Below are 14,713 nucleotides of genomic sequence, written 5' to 3' on the forward strand. Positions count from 1 at the left end.
GCCCCCAAGCCTAGACACTGATCTAATGTCAGTCTAATGTCTTCCGTACCCCACCGCCCTAATTAGTTATTAGGATTGCGGGAGGTGGAAGTGGATCTTAGATCTTTGCTTAAAGGCCTCAACTTTTATACTGTGCTACCATCACCCCTGACCCCCATCTCTGACTTTTAACCTTTTGCCCCCTCAGACCTCCGCCTCCAAACTGGGGCCTCTACCCAGGATCCTCCGGGAGGTGAACACAGCCCTGACCAACCCGTCCAGTATGACCATGACCGCTCCGTCCCCCTCTGACCGTACGGGGTCTCCGCCCAACGCCGGGGCGGGCTGCAGCATCTCCACCGGCCTGCAGAAGATGGTCATCGACAATGACCTCTCAGGGTAAGGACAGGGTGAGGGTAGGGTAAAGGTTAGGAAGAACAAACAAACAAAAAAAGGAAACGGTATGGGTAAGGATGATTAAGGTGGTCAAGGTTTGCTCTTCAAAATTTCATGTGCGATAAAAGGTAATGAAGATCAACAATGAAGAATGATAATGAAGATCTCTTGTAAGTTCATTTCTTTGTCAGGGGAATGAGATGAAGGTCATTGTTGTCTATTGTGTTCAGCAGTGGTCCAGGATCAATCGGTATAATTAGCCACTGTCGTCGTCGTCGCGCCCCCCTTATCGGACCACGCTATGGTGTGTCGACCCAGTCACAGTCCCTGTCCCGTCCTGTCCCCTCCATTCCTTCCTTATCAGGCTGGCAGAGAACCTGTAACCCCAGTCAGATTTATGGAGGCTGGAGTGAACAAGCCTAGCATTCTAGCAGTCTTTCTTAATTACATCCCATTCACACAGGGAGGGAGGGAGGGAGATATAGAGAGAGGAGAGAGAGAAAGCAGCAGAGAGAGAGAAAGTGAGAGAGAGAGATTATGGGGACATAAATCGTGGTTGTCAAGGTAATCGTCTCCAGACAATAAAGCTTCTGACTGGGTGGTGGAGGAAAGGAGAGGAGGAGGAGGAGGAGGAGGAGGAGGAGGGGAGGGGAGAGAATGAGTGTGGATCACTTAACTTCTCCCTATGACTCACATCCTCACCTGCTGCTGGTTTGCTGTTTTTATACCATGTGTCCTGTTGTGTAGGGTGAGTGTTCATTGGGACTTCACACTTAACTGTTTCTTATGTGTGGGCTGAAGGGTTTGACTGGTCATTTTTCATGTCTGTAAGGGTCAATAGATACAGCAGTGTACAACTGTTTTACAGAATAGTCAAAACCTCTCTCTCTAACTTTGTCATTCCTCCTTTTTACCTCCTGCTCCTCCTCCCCTCAACCCCCCCCCTCTCCTCTCTCAGGTTGGTGGACTTCACCAGGTTACCCTCCCCGACCCCGGAGAACAAGGACCTTTTCTTCGTCACCAGGAATTCTGGGATCCACCCCTCCCCGGCCCGCAGCTCTAGCTACTCCGAGTCCAATGAACCCGAGCTGGGCATGGCCAACGGCAGCAAAAGCCTGTCCATGGTGGACCTCCAGGACCCCCGCATCTTAGAGAGCGGCCCCTCAGACGGACTGGGAGAGGGCATCGTTCCTGGGGGAGTGTGGTCGGCCCGGACCCCCCAGGGTAACATCATTGGAGGTCCTACACTGAGGAGGCCGGTCCAGACCCCCACCACCCCTGGGTCGGAGAGTGCCCCAGGCAGGCCGGCTCAGCTTCTGGCCCCCCTGTCCTTCCAGAACCCCGTCTACCAGATGGCGGCAGGGCTGCCAGTGTCGCCGCGAGGCATGGCCGACTCGGGCTCCGAGTGTCACAGCTCCCACAGTTCCCATAGCAACAATGAGGACGGGCTGGGAGGAGGAGGGAAACACAACACCTTCCTGAACCACGGAGGAGGAGGAGGAGGAGGAGGAGGTGGGGGGAGTAGCGGGGAGGAGTTTGCACGTCGTTCGGGGGAGTTTGTAGGCACGCGGAGGCAGCTGTCACTCACAGAGGCCCAGCCCACCATGCCCAGACAAAACAACGCCGGCCCCCAGCGCAGGATAGACCAGCCTCCTCCGCAGACCACCGTCACCAGGGGCCGCACGCCGCCCAACCTGCTCAACAGCGGGCCCTACCCGCGCCCCTCCAGCGGCAACATGATGTCATCATCGCCCGACTGGCCTGGCAGTGGTGCGCGGCTACGGCAACAGTCGTCATCATCAAAAGGAGACAGCCCCGAGACCAAGCAGAGAGCCCAGCACAAACAGGTCAGGCAACGTATGCTTGTTCAAATGACTGTGTATATGGGATAGCTGTTACAGCGTGGTTCTTGGCTGGCAGTCATGTTGGTAACTTCAAAATTGGCTTTCAGGGTTCGTACCGTATCAGCTTTGAAACATGATCATTTGTCTCTCAATGAGTTCTCAGGCTAAATAAGGCTTTAGATGAACAAATGACGCAGTGTCATGGAACGCTTCCATTAATACCACTTCATCCCGTTATGCGTTGCATGTTGACGATGCCTGTATGTCCAGTGGGTGGTGTCTGAGGCCTCTGTTTATTCTAGTCGTTGGAGCAGCCAGCATGTAATGGCCGTAAACGCCACGCTCAACGTCTCTGCACCGTTTTCACGTGGAAGTCTAATAGCACGGGATCACAGGTAGAGTGATGGATGCAGGCGTAGGTCTATCGTTTCCTGCTTTCGTACGGACGCATCGAGATAGACAGGCTAGTTAGTTTATTAGTTAGTCGTTTTTTGGGTTGGTAGCAGGTCACACGCACACTCACTCAAATCTTGCACTCGGTTATTTGTGTGTGTGTGTGTGTGTGTGTGTGTGTGTGTGTGTGTGTGTGTGTGGCTGTGTGTGTGGCTGTGTGTGTGTGTGTGGCTGTGTGTGTCTCGCTGTTGGGACTGGGAATTGTTCTAGTGTGTGTATAATTGATCTGCTGGCATCCTCAGGCTGTTAAAAATGACCTCATAGTCAGCAGGTCACATAGTCAGCAGGTCACCATCGACCAGGCTGGCTGTTCGATGGTTTCCCCCCCGGTGATCTCTGGCCTCAAGGTGACAGGAAGGACATTTACATTCCCAGTTTCCCGCAATACCCTGCTCCCCCCTAGGGACTGATTGGCTCGGCTTAGTGATTGACTGATTGGTGTAGCCCGAGGGTCGAGGGTTAATGGGGTCGTAATGGAAACCAGACGGACACCATGCGCGCTCTCGGGGATTTGTTAAGCATGTTGTTTTGAATGTCTTCTTCCTTCCTTCCTTCCTCTCTGAATTCCATTAGAGACACATAGTAGGAGGATTAGAGCGAGACATTGAGAAGGAAATCAATTGCTTGATTGAGTCGCTGTCTGGCTGCACTGACTGGTTTTCAGCTCTGTCTGGAGATGCATGTATATTTAATAGAGCTCGATGCTTATATACTGACAAGATTGCAACTATAGTTCTGATCCGTGTCACACAGCTGTAATCAAACCTGGCTTGGTTCTGAGTTTACAAAATGATCCTGTCTCAGTCCAATTTAGAATGCCGTTCCAGAAATGATGATAAGCTATTGTGCATGTCGCCGAACATCACATGAATATGTCACTAACTAACTAACAGACTAACTAACATTATATATTCAGTAGAAATCTCTTGTCTGTCTTGACCTTGGTATTTTTCTGAGAAGTGTCCAATGACAATGAAATGACAGTGTGAGGTTTGAGCTAATATATTTTAATTCATTCAGTTCACCATATCTGAGATTCAAATAAATATATTCAATGTTTCAGTTCCAAAGAGTATTTTGGACTTTGTCTGTGAAATGATCCCACTCTTCTTACACTCCCTTCACAGTCCAAAAGCTCCATCTCCCTCTGACCAACTGTCAGTCACCATAACTGACACATTTAATGACACACACACACACACACACACACACACACACACACACACACACACACACACACACACACACACACACAAACACGACACTCTGCTCTAGTGATCACATTATGTGTTCTTCACGTTCCATATGCATTTCATGCTTATTCCGGTGTGTATGTAATCTGTATGCCGGTGTGTGTGCACCGTATGCCGGTGTGTGTGTGTACCGTATGACGTGTGTGGGCGTCCCACTCGACTCAGCTCATGTGTGTGTTGTGTTGGTTCCACTAGGCCCCCTCCCCAATGAACCCCAATGCGCTGGACCGTACGGCTGCCTGGCTGTTGAATATGAATGTGCAGTATGTAGACCATGAGGGGATGGACCCCGAGTTCAGAAACAGAGAGGATCTCACTCAGGCCGAGAAGGTAACGTCCAACTCCCAAACCAACCTTAACCCCCTCTCAACCTCCCATTTACCTCCCTAACAACACCCCCGTTCCTCAGCACCCATCCTCTACCTCTCCGCCTAACCCTCAACTGTAAGCACTACCTCACTCCCTGTAACCAGTACTCTCTCTACTCCCCTCAACTCCCAATGCCAAGACCTCCTTCCTACCCTTAACTTTTCCCCCTTACAACTTACAATCACTCACAGTAACCCAGCATCTCTAATAACAATACTCTGAATGGTCAAAGGATTTCAACTTTAAGGTATTCTCTTTTGTAATTGTGTGTGTGTGTGTGTGTGTGTGTGTGTGTGTGTGTGTGTGTGTGTGTGTGTGTGTGTGTGTGTGTGTGTGTGTGTGTGTGTGTGTGTGTGTTTATGCTTCCTACTGCTTATTCACTTGCTTCTCATCCCACCAGCTCATGCTTTGACTGGCTGTCACACTCACACCTCGGCTGCACATGATTCATACATGATCATTACAGCTCTATCAAACGTTGAGGAAGTTGGAAAATGCATAACCAATACACAATCAATAATTAACTCCAGCTCTGATGGGATCCTTCAGAGGATGTTTTAAAACTACACACAAAGAAATCATGGTTCCTCAAGGGGATGGTTCTATGTGGAACCATAATGACTCAAATAACCCTTTGAGTTCTCCAATGGTTATTTACAGTTCACAAAAGGGTTCTTTGCTCTTTTAGTGATAATTAAAATGTAGGTGAGGCGACTCATTAGAATATTTTGGGGTGTGGTTTGCGTATCGCTCTTTTTGTGCAACCGTGAGTGAGAGTGTCATTCAAGTTTATGTAATGTGTTTTTATGCCGTTACATGTTATATAAGACTATGATCAGTGATGCTGTCTTGTGAAACACTCCAGGATGGCCTTGTGTCAATTGAGACTGGTTGACTAAATCAGTCAGGTGTTCTCAATTCTCTCCTCAGGGACACCCAGCTGTTTCAAAGGTAGCACACTTGATTCAACTTGTCAATTAACACAATAATAACACCGATGGAATTTTAACAATATAATATGGTTGATAGAAAACCCTGTGGTTCTTCAAAAGGATCTATAAAGAACCATTTAAAAAGGGTTGGAACCATAGCGGAACCCTTTTTGGGTGCTTTATAGATCCTTAGGAAAGGGTTCTTTATACCACCATATAGGTTCCGTTTAGAACCTCTATCTGGTACTATTTAGAACCATTATTGTTTAGTGCGTACCCTTAAATGCAGCTGCAGGATCCAGGATGTGTTTTATTAAAGGGATTTGCTTCTGCTCCTCATTTCTCCCAGCCAGCACAAACTCTCTCCTCTCCAGTACCGTTCACAGGTCCGTCTTCTCCCTCTCATCCCTCCGTCTATTCCCTCCGTCTATTCCCTATTCCCTCTATTCTCCTGGAACAGTGCTCAGCTTAAGTCCTCACAGGCCCAGGTTTAGAGGTTAGGGATCAAAGGCAAGTGCTGGTGGGATTTGGGACATGGAAGGAATGGAAACTTATCCCTCCCAGGAATACTGGTGGCTTAGAAAAGTTTGAAGTTTTACTGTGAGTGTTGGCTAATGGGTACTTATAGTCTTCCACACTTCCAACAATTTTTATAATCCTGCCTAGTGCGAGTTTCAGTTTCCCTTCAATATTTGACAATTGAAAACTTGAAACCAGGTAGACAAAAAATAACGAATCAGATCAGATGCAGAAATTGTGTGACAATGAGGTGATACGCCTGTCAAGGTCTACCGGAAGACCACTTTGATGAGGAGGACATTGACAGTGGTGATAATGTTGACGGTTAATGCCCTCTTTAACCTAGAAATAACAGGACAATTGAAAGAGCTAGTATGGGTCGGCACCATTTGAAACAATTATCGGGTTGGTACTGTTGATGATGATGATAATAATACAAATTCTGACTCTCTCTCTCTCTCCTGTCTGTAGTAATAGGTGGCTGTATTGCCGGTGACTCTGACTCTTCCTCTAACCCTGTCTCTCTCTCTCTCTCTCTCTCTCTCTCTTTCTCTCCAGTACCAGCAGGAGATCGTGGTCCTCCAGGAGAAGCTGCGTGTGTCGGTCCAGAAGCTGGAGGAGTACGAGGCTCGTCTGAAGGGCCAGGATGACGGAGGTCCGAAGGTTCTGATGGAGTACCAGGCACGGCTGGAGGAGTCTGAGGAACGCCTGAGGCGACAGCAGGACGACAAGGACCTCCAGATGAAGGGTATTATCAGCAGGTACGACTGGCGTGGGGGGGGGGGGGGATCAGACCCTTTCCTGACCGACCGGTGAATGTAAAAAAGGAGAGGTAGAGTGGAGGGATGGAGATAACGCCGGAGGTGAAGAAAGAGAGCGTGAGCGTGTGGTAAGAGAGCGAGGACACGCCAAGAGAGAGAGAGGGGGAGGGTGTGTGTCGTACGAGACACGGGGACGCGTTAAAACTAAAGGCTGATTTTACCTAGGTTTGTAGAGACACAAGGGACCTCAAGAGTTAACCAACCCTGTGAGTGGGTTTCATGCCTCGTATTTCTCTGCTTTAACAGAGAAGTGAGATATGTTAGAAGCTTTGTGCAGCAGAGATCTGGAAACAAAAAAAGGGAGAAATGAAGTGATCTACGGGAATTTCGAGAGGTCCAGCCGACCTTCTGATAAAGGACGCGTTGATGAGTATTAAACCGGTCACCTGTGACAAAGTGAAGCGGGCTGTGGTAGCGCGGAATAAAAGGGAAGGAGAGAGGGAGAGAGAGATGGGGGATGTTATCTTCTGTGTGTTCCTGATGTTATCTGCTGGTCTGTGATGTCAGGAGACACAACGCTTCCCTGTTCCCGTCAGATCCTTATCGCACTGCACTCTGCTGTTAGAGCCTACACACACACACACACACACACACAAGCACACAACTCACACACACCTCACATTACTCAATACACACACACATCTCACAAAACTCAATATACTGACATTTCACAAACTCAATTAAAGTGAAAAGTGTTATCCTGATGTCTAAACGCCTAGCAGACCAGTGCCCGAGACACACATACCTCACAAACTAAATTAGAAGCTCTACACTCCTACACACACCTCCTAAATACATAGCAGACGAGCGGGCCCAAGATACCCTCCTTCCTATAACTCTATTCCAGGCTGTGCGGCGTGCACTCCGGCATACATCTTTAAAGCACTAGCAGACCCCCATGTGTCAAGAGTAACACGCTCCTTACACACGTTCCTGCACTGTATCCACACACCTTGGTTCTTACACTGTGTGCGTCCTTCTGTTTGTGTTGCTACTGTCCCTCTAACACAGTGTGTGTGCGTCATGTCTTGCTGTGTACGTGTGTGTGTCCAGGCTAATGTCTGTGGAAGAGGAGCTGAAGAAAGACCATAATGATATGCAGGCTGTGGTCGACTCCAAACAGAAGGTCATTGATGCACAGGTGAGAGTCAGTCGCACGCACACACACACACACACACACACACACACACACACACACACACACACACACACACACACACACACACACACACACACACACACACACACACACACACACACACACACACACACACACACACACACACACACACACACTTACCCTAACCCTTAGTATACTACGACTCTCATTAATACGCGGGTGTATTATCCCCTAATCCATCTCCACTGCATGACAGATTTTCAAGTTGTATTAGTCGTATGTACAATATACACACGGAATGCTTACTTGCAGGTTCCTTCTTGACAGCGCAACAACAGTAAGAAACAATAAAAGATTACAAACATAAAGTAAATGGATCAATAGAATAGAGTAAACATTTTAGCATTAGTATAATGCAGGAAAGCACAATTTATAGTTCAATATTTACACAGAGAAAGTGTTTCAGTTGTGCAGTATTAGCAATAGTAAATAAGAGTGTGCTAGCAGACATTGTGATGGGTGTGTAGCATGAAGGTATATGTGGATGTGTGTATGTGGGTGTGGGTGTGTACGTAGGTGCGGAGAGGCAGTGCAGGTAGTCAGTTCAGTTCAGGAGTTTGATGGCTTGTAGATAGAAACGGTGAACATCTTGAGGTTAGGGTGTGTGGGGTCCATGATGATGCTGCAGGACTCCCTCAGGCACCGTCCTGGATAGGTGGGAACACGGACCCAGTGATGTACTGGGCCGTCTTCACCACCCGCTGGAGGGCCTTGCGGTTGTGGACGGAGCAAATCCCGTAGCAGGCCGGGATGCAACCAGTCAGGACGCTCTCGATGGTGCAGCGGTAGTATTTGGAGAGGACCCGGGGTGGCATGGCAAATTTCTTCAGCTGCGTCTAGAGACGCTGTTGCTCCCTCTTGACAAGAGTGGGAGTGTTGTTAGTCCATGTCAAGTCCTCTTTGATGTGGACACCGAGGAACTTACAGTGCCTTCAGAAAGTATTCACACCCCTTGACTTTTTCCACATTTTGTCGTGCTACAGCCTGAATTTAAAATCTATTAAATGTTGATACTTTTTCTTGTCACTGGCCTACACACAATACCCCAAAATGTCAAAGTGGAATTATTTTTTAAAAAATGTCTTGAGCCAGTAAGTATTCAACCCATTTGTTATGGTAAGCATAAATTAGTTCAGGAGTAAAAATGTACCGTGTGACGTGTGTGGGCTTCCCACTCTGCTCAGCTCGTGTGTTGTGTTGTGTTGTGTTGTGTTGTGTTGTGTTGTGTTGTGTTGTGTTGTGTTGTGTTGGTCCCACTGTGAATACTTTCTTAACAAGTCACATAATAAATTGCATGGACTCACTCTGTGTGCAATAATAGTGATTAACATTATTTTTGAATGAATACGTAATCTCTGTACCCCACACATACAATTATCTTTACAGTTCCTCAGTCGAGCAGTGAATTTCAAACACATTTTCAACCACGAATACCAGGGAGGTTTTCTAAAGCCTCACAAAGAAGAGCACCTATTGGTAGATGGTTACAAAGTTTAAAAAAAAGAAGACATTGAATATCCCTTTGAGCATGTTGAAGTTATTAATTACACTTTGAAAGGTGTATAAGTACACACAGTCACTACAAAGATAGAGGCGTCCTTCCTCACTCAGTTGCCGGATAGGAAGGAAACCACTCAGGGACTTCACACAAGGTCAATGCAATGGTGACATTAAAACAGTTACACAGTTTAATGGTCATGATAGGAGAAAACGGAGGATGGATCAACAACATTCTAGTTACTCCACAATGCTAACCTATAATTGACAGAGAGAAAAGAAGAAAGCCTGCACAGAATAACATTTTTCCAAAACATGCATCCTGTTTCCAACAAGGCACTAAAAGTAATACTGCAAAAAATGTGGCAAAGCAATTAACTTTTTGTCCTGAATACAAAGTGTTATGTTTGGGGCAAATCCAATACAACACATTACTGAATACCACTCTCCATATTTTCAAGCATAGTGGTGGCTACATCATGTTATGGGTATGCTTGTAATCGTTAAGGACTGTGGAGTTTTTCAGGATAAAAAAAAAATTAATGTTATGGAGCTAAGCACAGGCAAAATTCTAGAGGAAAACCTGGTTCAGTCTGCTTTCCACCAGACACTGGGAGATGGATTCACCTTTCAGCAGGACAATACCAAGAAGACAGTGAATGTTCCGGAGTGGCCGAGTTACAGCTCTAAATCTAAGGCAACACCTGAAAATGGTTGTGTAGCAATGATCAACAATCAATTTGACAGTGTTTGAAGAATTTTGAAAATAATTATAGCAAATGTTGCACAATCCAGGTGTGGAAAGCTCTTAGTGACTTACCCAGAAAGACTCACAGCTGTAATCGGTGCCAAAGGTGATTTTACAAAGTATTGACTCATGGGTGTAAATACTTATGTAAATAAGATATTTCTGTATTTCTTTTTCAATAAATTTACTAAAATGTCTAAAAACATGTTTACACTATGCCATTATGGGGTATTGTGTGTAGATGGCCCAAAAATATATATTTAATCAATTTAATCAATGGGGGCGGCAGGTAGCCTAATGGTTAGTGCGTTGGACTAATAACCGAAAGGTTGCAAGATTGAATCCCCGAGCTGACAAAGTAAAAATCTGTTGTTCTGCTCCTGAACAAGGCAGTTAACCCACTGTTCCTAGGCCGTCATTGAAAATTAGAATTTGTTCTTAACTGGCTTGCCTAGTTAAATACATTTAAAAAATTTAATTCAGGCTGTAACACAACAAAATGTGGAATAAGTCAAGGGGTATGAATACTTTCTGAAGGCACTGTAAAACTGTGGTGTGGATCGGGGCGTGTTCCCTCTGCTTCCTGAAGTCAACAATTAAGTTGTTTTGCTGATGCTGAGAGAGAGGTTGTTGTCCTGGCACTACAATGCCAGTTCACGTACCTCCTCCCTATAGGCGGACTCATCGTTGTGGGTTATCAGGCCTACAACCGTACGGTGTCGTCATCAAACTTGATGTAGTTGGTGTCGTGCAAAGCCACACAGTTGTGGGTGAGCAGGGAGCACAGCAGAGGGTGTAGAGCGTTTCACCAACCAATGGGCTAGGATGTCAGCATCTGGTGTGGGCCTTACAATTCTTAATAACTTCCACCACTTTTACACACACGCTACACCACTTTTAGGTAAGGAAGAATGTAACAGGATCATTTACTTGTAGGTCGAGGTTGCCTCAGTGGGATTCTGCTAGGATGGGATGAAGCCAAGTCTCTTGCGACAGTAGAGCTGAGGATAGGTTCTCTTCAGTCGGTGTTTGCTTTCCAAAGAGATCCCATGGGCGTGGCCGCACCTCGCAGAAACTTGATCTCACATCTGTTAGCAAGTTCTGTAATTTATAGGGATACTCACAGGGGGCAGGCATATGATGGTCCGGACAGGGTGGTTCTAAGAATTCAACACATTTTATGATCTTTGAGACAAACCTGAGTCTTCCTCATAAGTGTCCACAGCATGTTTCTACTGCACAGTTTAACAATCTCTAGGATGAAGTACATAAGCCTGTAGGCACCAAACATGATTTTGGTCAAATGTATCCGTTCTATGTTATAGCAAAATACCTGTTATACCCCCTTTAATGACATAAGACAATCAGGAGAAAAATAGCACATTATGCTTCCAGAGTACATTGATAAGAAAACATGTTTAAATGTCCTTCAGACTCAAAAAACTGGCTAGCCATTTAGCCAGTAACAAAAGTAGATCACAAGATGTTCTGTTTTCTGGCCCCCCTCAGGGCCATTCAAAGTCATAAATGGGGAAAGGGAGAGTTTATTTGTCTTGTGATAGCTTGTTACAACACTCATCTGGGAGGGAGGCTTCGGTGGGCAGCACACAGCTGGATTTGCCTTTGTAGTCTGTGTTAGCCTGTAGTCCTTTTTTTATTTTACCTTTATTTAACTAGGCAGTCAGTTAAGAACAAATTCTTATTTTCAATAGCGGCCTAGGAACAGTGGGTTAACTGCCTTGTTCAGGGGCAGAACAACAGATTTTTACCTTGTCAGCTCAGGGATTCGATCTTGCAACCTTTTGGTTTCTTGTCCAACGCTCTAACCACTAGGCTACCTGCCACCTTGCTGCATGTGTCGTGAGTCTGAGTTGTCGAACATCTATTCAAGTTTGAGTCTGTATTGTCTTTCTGCGTTACTAATGGATTTGCGGAGCTTGTACCTGGCTTGCTTTGTACGTGTTGCGCGTCATCGGGGTTCGTTCTGCGGACATTGAATGATGCAGTACAGGCTCTCAGCATGGTATGGATTTCTCTGTTCATCCAGGGTTTTTGGTTGGGGTATGTCCGGATTGTTATTGTGGGTACAACATCATCAACATATTTCCTAATGAAGCCTGTGACAGATAGATTTAGCCAAAGCATTCTCAGGGATAGTTAGTTGGTTGACTATATAAAATCCCAATGAGAGAGGGCTTGGCAGTCTGCGGTGACATAAATCAGTACTGCAGGTCATTATGATAATCTTGGAATGAGAGTTGAGCACTCACACACACGTCCTGTGTTTGCAATGTTTGAACCTCATAGAGAGAGATGCATGTAGAAAACAAAGAAGCCCATGCAGCGCCTAGTCAACTGTGCTCAATATATTGTGTGTGTGTTTTGTGACATCGGCTACAGGACGTGAAGGGTGACAGAACATGGAAATACATTGAGATGTTTAATTCAACCAGTCAGAACTCTGTGGCGGTGACGAGGCTTGAATGGCTGAGCGTGAAACGCGACTCTACGCTTCAGTGTTACAGACTAACTAATATTTACATTAACACTATTCTTCCTTACTTGTCTGCCAACAAGCTTGATTCATTCCTGCCCCTGCCTGTCTGTCAATGGCCGTGACTCATTTTACATTGTAAACTCTGTCTACTTCTGACAGGAGAGTGGCAGCTCTGTGTTGTGGCATAGCATTTTCCGATGCAAACATAGACACTGACGCAAGCTTCAACGTCAGTTAAACAAAGTTGTAGAAATGTAGTTGGAAGACGGCTCAATGTCAACTCACAGACAGCGGTGCACAGACACACACACGTACAAACAGAAGCTCATCCGCACAGTAAAGTAATGGGAGTTGAGTATGCAAACAAAGAGGCGGTGGTAAGGCAATGAGCCGCTCCCTGAGTCAACAGACAGAGAGAATGAATATGGAAAGCTCATTAAGAAGAGAGGGAGAGAAGTGAATAGTGAATTAGAGAGCACCTCGGGTGGATGAACATGAACGCGATGGGACTTCAGATGATACCGTAAACAACACTAACAGGAGCAGGAGCCTACATCTCCATTTTGCCATGAATGCGTCTGGTTGTCTGGCTGGCTGCCTCGCTGGCTGGTTGGCTGCCTGGCTATCTGTGTCTGTGTACTTCACCGCCTATCTTTGCACAGGCCTATATTTGGTATCTCTCTCTTGCTGTTTGCTGCTCTGTCTCACCCCCCTCCCACCGTCTCTCCCGCTCTCTAACCCAGTGTTTCTCTCTCTCCCTCCCCTCTCTCTCTCTCTCTCTCTCTCTCTCTCTCTCTGCAGGAGAAGCGTATAGCGTCTCTTGACGCAGCCAACGCCCGTCTGATGAGTGCCCTGACCCAGCTGAAGGAGCGTTACAGCATGCAGACCCGTAATGGCATATCCCCTACCAATCCCACCAAGCTCCAGATCACTGAGAACGGAGAGTTCAGGAACAGCAGCAACTGCTAGAGACTGATAGAGGGTGTGTGTGTGTGTGTGTGTGTGTGTGTGTGTGTGTGTGTGTGTGTGTGTGTGTGTGTGTGTGTGTGTGTGTGTGTGTGTGTGTGTGTGTGTGTGTGTGTTGCCTGGTGCTTGTAGAGGACACTTCCTTATATGGACACTAAACGGGGGTTAGTCTGAGTGAGGAGAACACTGTGAGGGGCCAAGCAGCGAGGAGGCGGGACTTCAGTTTGACAGACAGCTGACCAAGTCAGTGACAGCGAATCAATGGACAGAGCTGAACAGCAGTGGGCCCTGCAGAGGAGGAGGCGGGACAAGCTGTAGATATGAACTGAACTCTCCATTAATCAACCGATTTGGATGTTTCCATTGGATGTATGCAGTTGCTGGGACAATTTCAGACTCTCTTCCCTAAAGCTTTGGACAAACCACTATATAATCAACACAATGTCTGTCTGTCAGATAGTCACCCAATCCCCTCTCTTCCCCTCTCCTCTGTTTTCCTCTCCTTTCCAACCTCCTCTCCTCCCTTCTCTGTTACGACCAGGTCATGTGGACCGTGTACAAAACAAAACAATAATAACAGAAAAATAATTTATAGCAGTGTTAAATCTCAAAAGTATTTTTTTCCCAATGGTTTATTTAGATCTTATCTCATTTTTTTTTTAAACCAAATAGGAGCTTTGAAATATTTTTTGTCCAGACTGATATTTATTTTTAAGTCCTTGGGTGTGTTCCAAAGTGCCCCGCAATCACGTACAATAATAATACTTTTTGGGGGGAATTTTAGTTTGTGGTTAAAAAGACTGTAAAATCACTATGTGTTAATGTGTTTAATGTGTTTAATTTAGGAAATCTGTTCCTAAGTATTCCCAATAATAAAATAAAAAAAGAGACATACAGTGCCTTCGGAAAGTATTCAGACCCCTTGACTTTTTCCACGTTACGTTAAAGCCTTATTCTAAAATAGATTACATTTTTTTTTAATCTTGAGCAATCTACACACAATATCCCATAATGACAAAGAGAAAACAGGTTTTTAGAAATGTTTGCAAATGTATTAAAAATAAAAAACAGAAATACCTTCTTTACATAAGTATTCAGACCCTTTGCTATGAGACTCGAAATTGAGCTCAGGTGCTTCTGGTTTCCATTGATTATCTTTGAGATGTTTCTACAACTTGATTGGAGTCCACCGGTGGTAAATTCAATTGATTGGACATGATTTGGAAAGGCACACACCTGACTATATCAGGTCCCACAGT

The 14,713-nt window shown here is 45.8% G+C and overlaps 1 protein-coding gene across 7 annotated transcripts in view; it reads left to right on the top strand.

Annotated features, from left to right (window-relative positions):
* The window catches only part of LOC106562976 (disabled homolog 2-interacting protein), a 256,858-nt gene extending 242,512 nt beyond the window's left edge, over positions 1 to 14,346 (top strand). For 6 of the 7 annotated variants that reach the window (XM_014128136.2, XM_014128140.2, XM_014128141.2 and 3 more), the window contains 6 exons: positions 188 to 378; positions 1,334 to 2,222; positions 4,121 to 4,255; positions 6,304 to 6,506; positions 7,620 to 7,707; positions 13,290 to 14,346. In XM_014128136.2, the coding sequence (XP_013983611.2) occupies positions 188 to 378; positions 1,334 to 2,222; positions 4,121 to 4,255; positions 6,304 to 6,506; positions 7,620 to 7,707; positions 13,290 to 13,457 (1,674 nt within the window). In that variant the 3' untranslated portion in view covers positions 13,458 to 14,346. The remainder of the gene's footprint in view (positions 1 to 187; positions 379 to 1,333; positions 2,223 to 4,120; positions 4,256 to 6,303; positions 6,507 to 7,619; positions 7,708 to 13,289) is intronic. The other variant, XM_014128138.2, reaches the window with a different exon arrangement.
* Positions 14,347 to 14,713: the final 367 nt, after the last annotated feature.

This window comes from Salmo salar, chromosome ssa11 (genome assembly GCF_905237065.1).
Source record: "Salmo salar chromosome ssa11, Ssal_v3.1, whole genome shotgun sequence".
NCBI classification, from domain to species: Eukaryota; Metazoa; Chordata; class Actinopteri; order Salmoniformes; family Salmonidae; genus Salmo; species Salmo salar.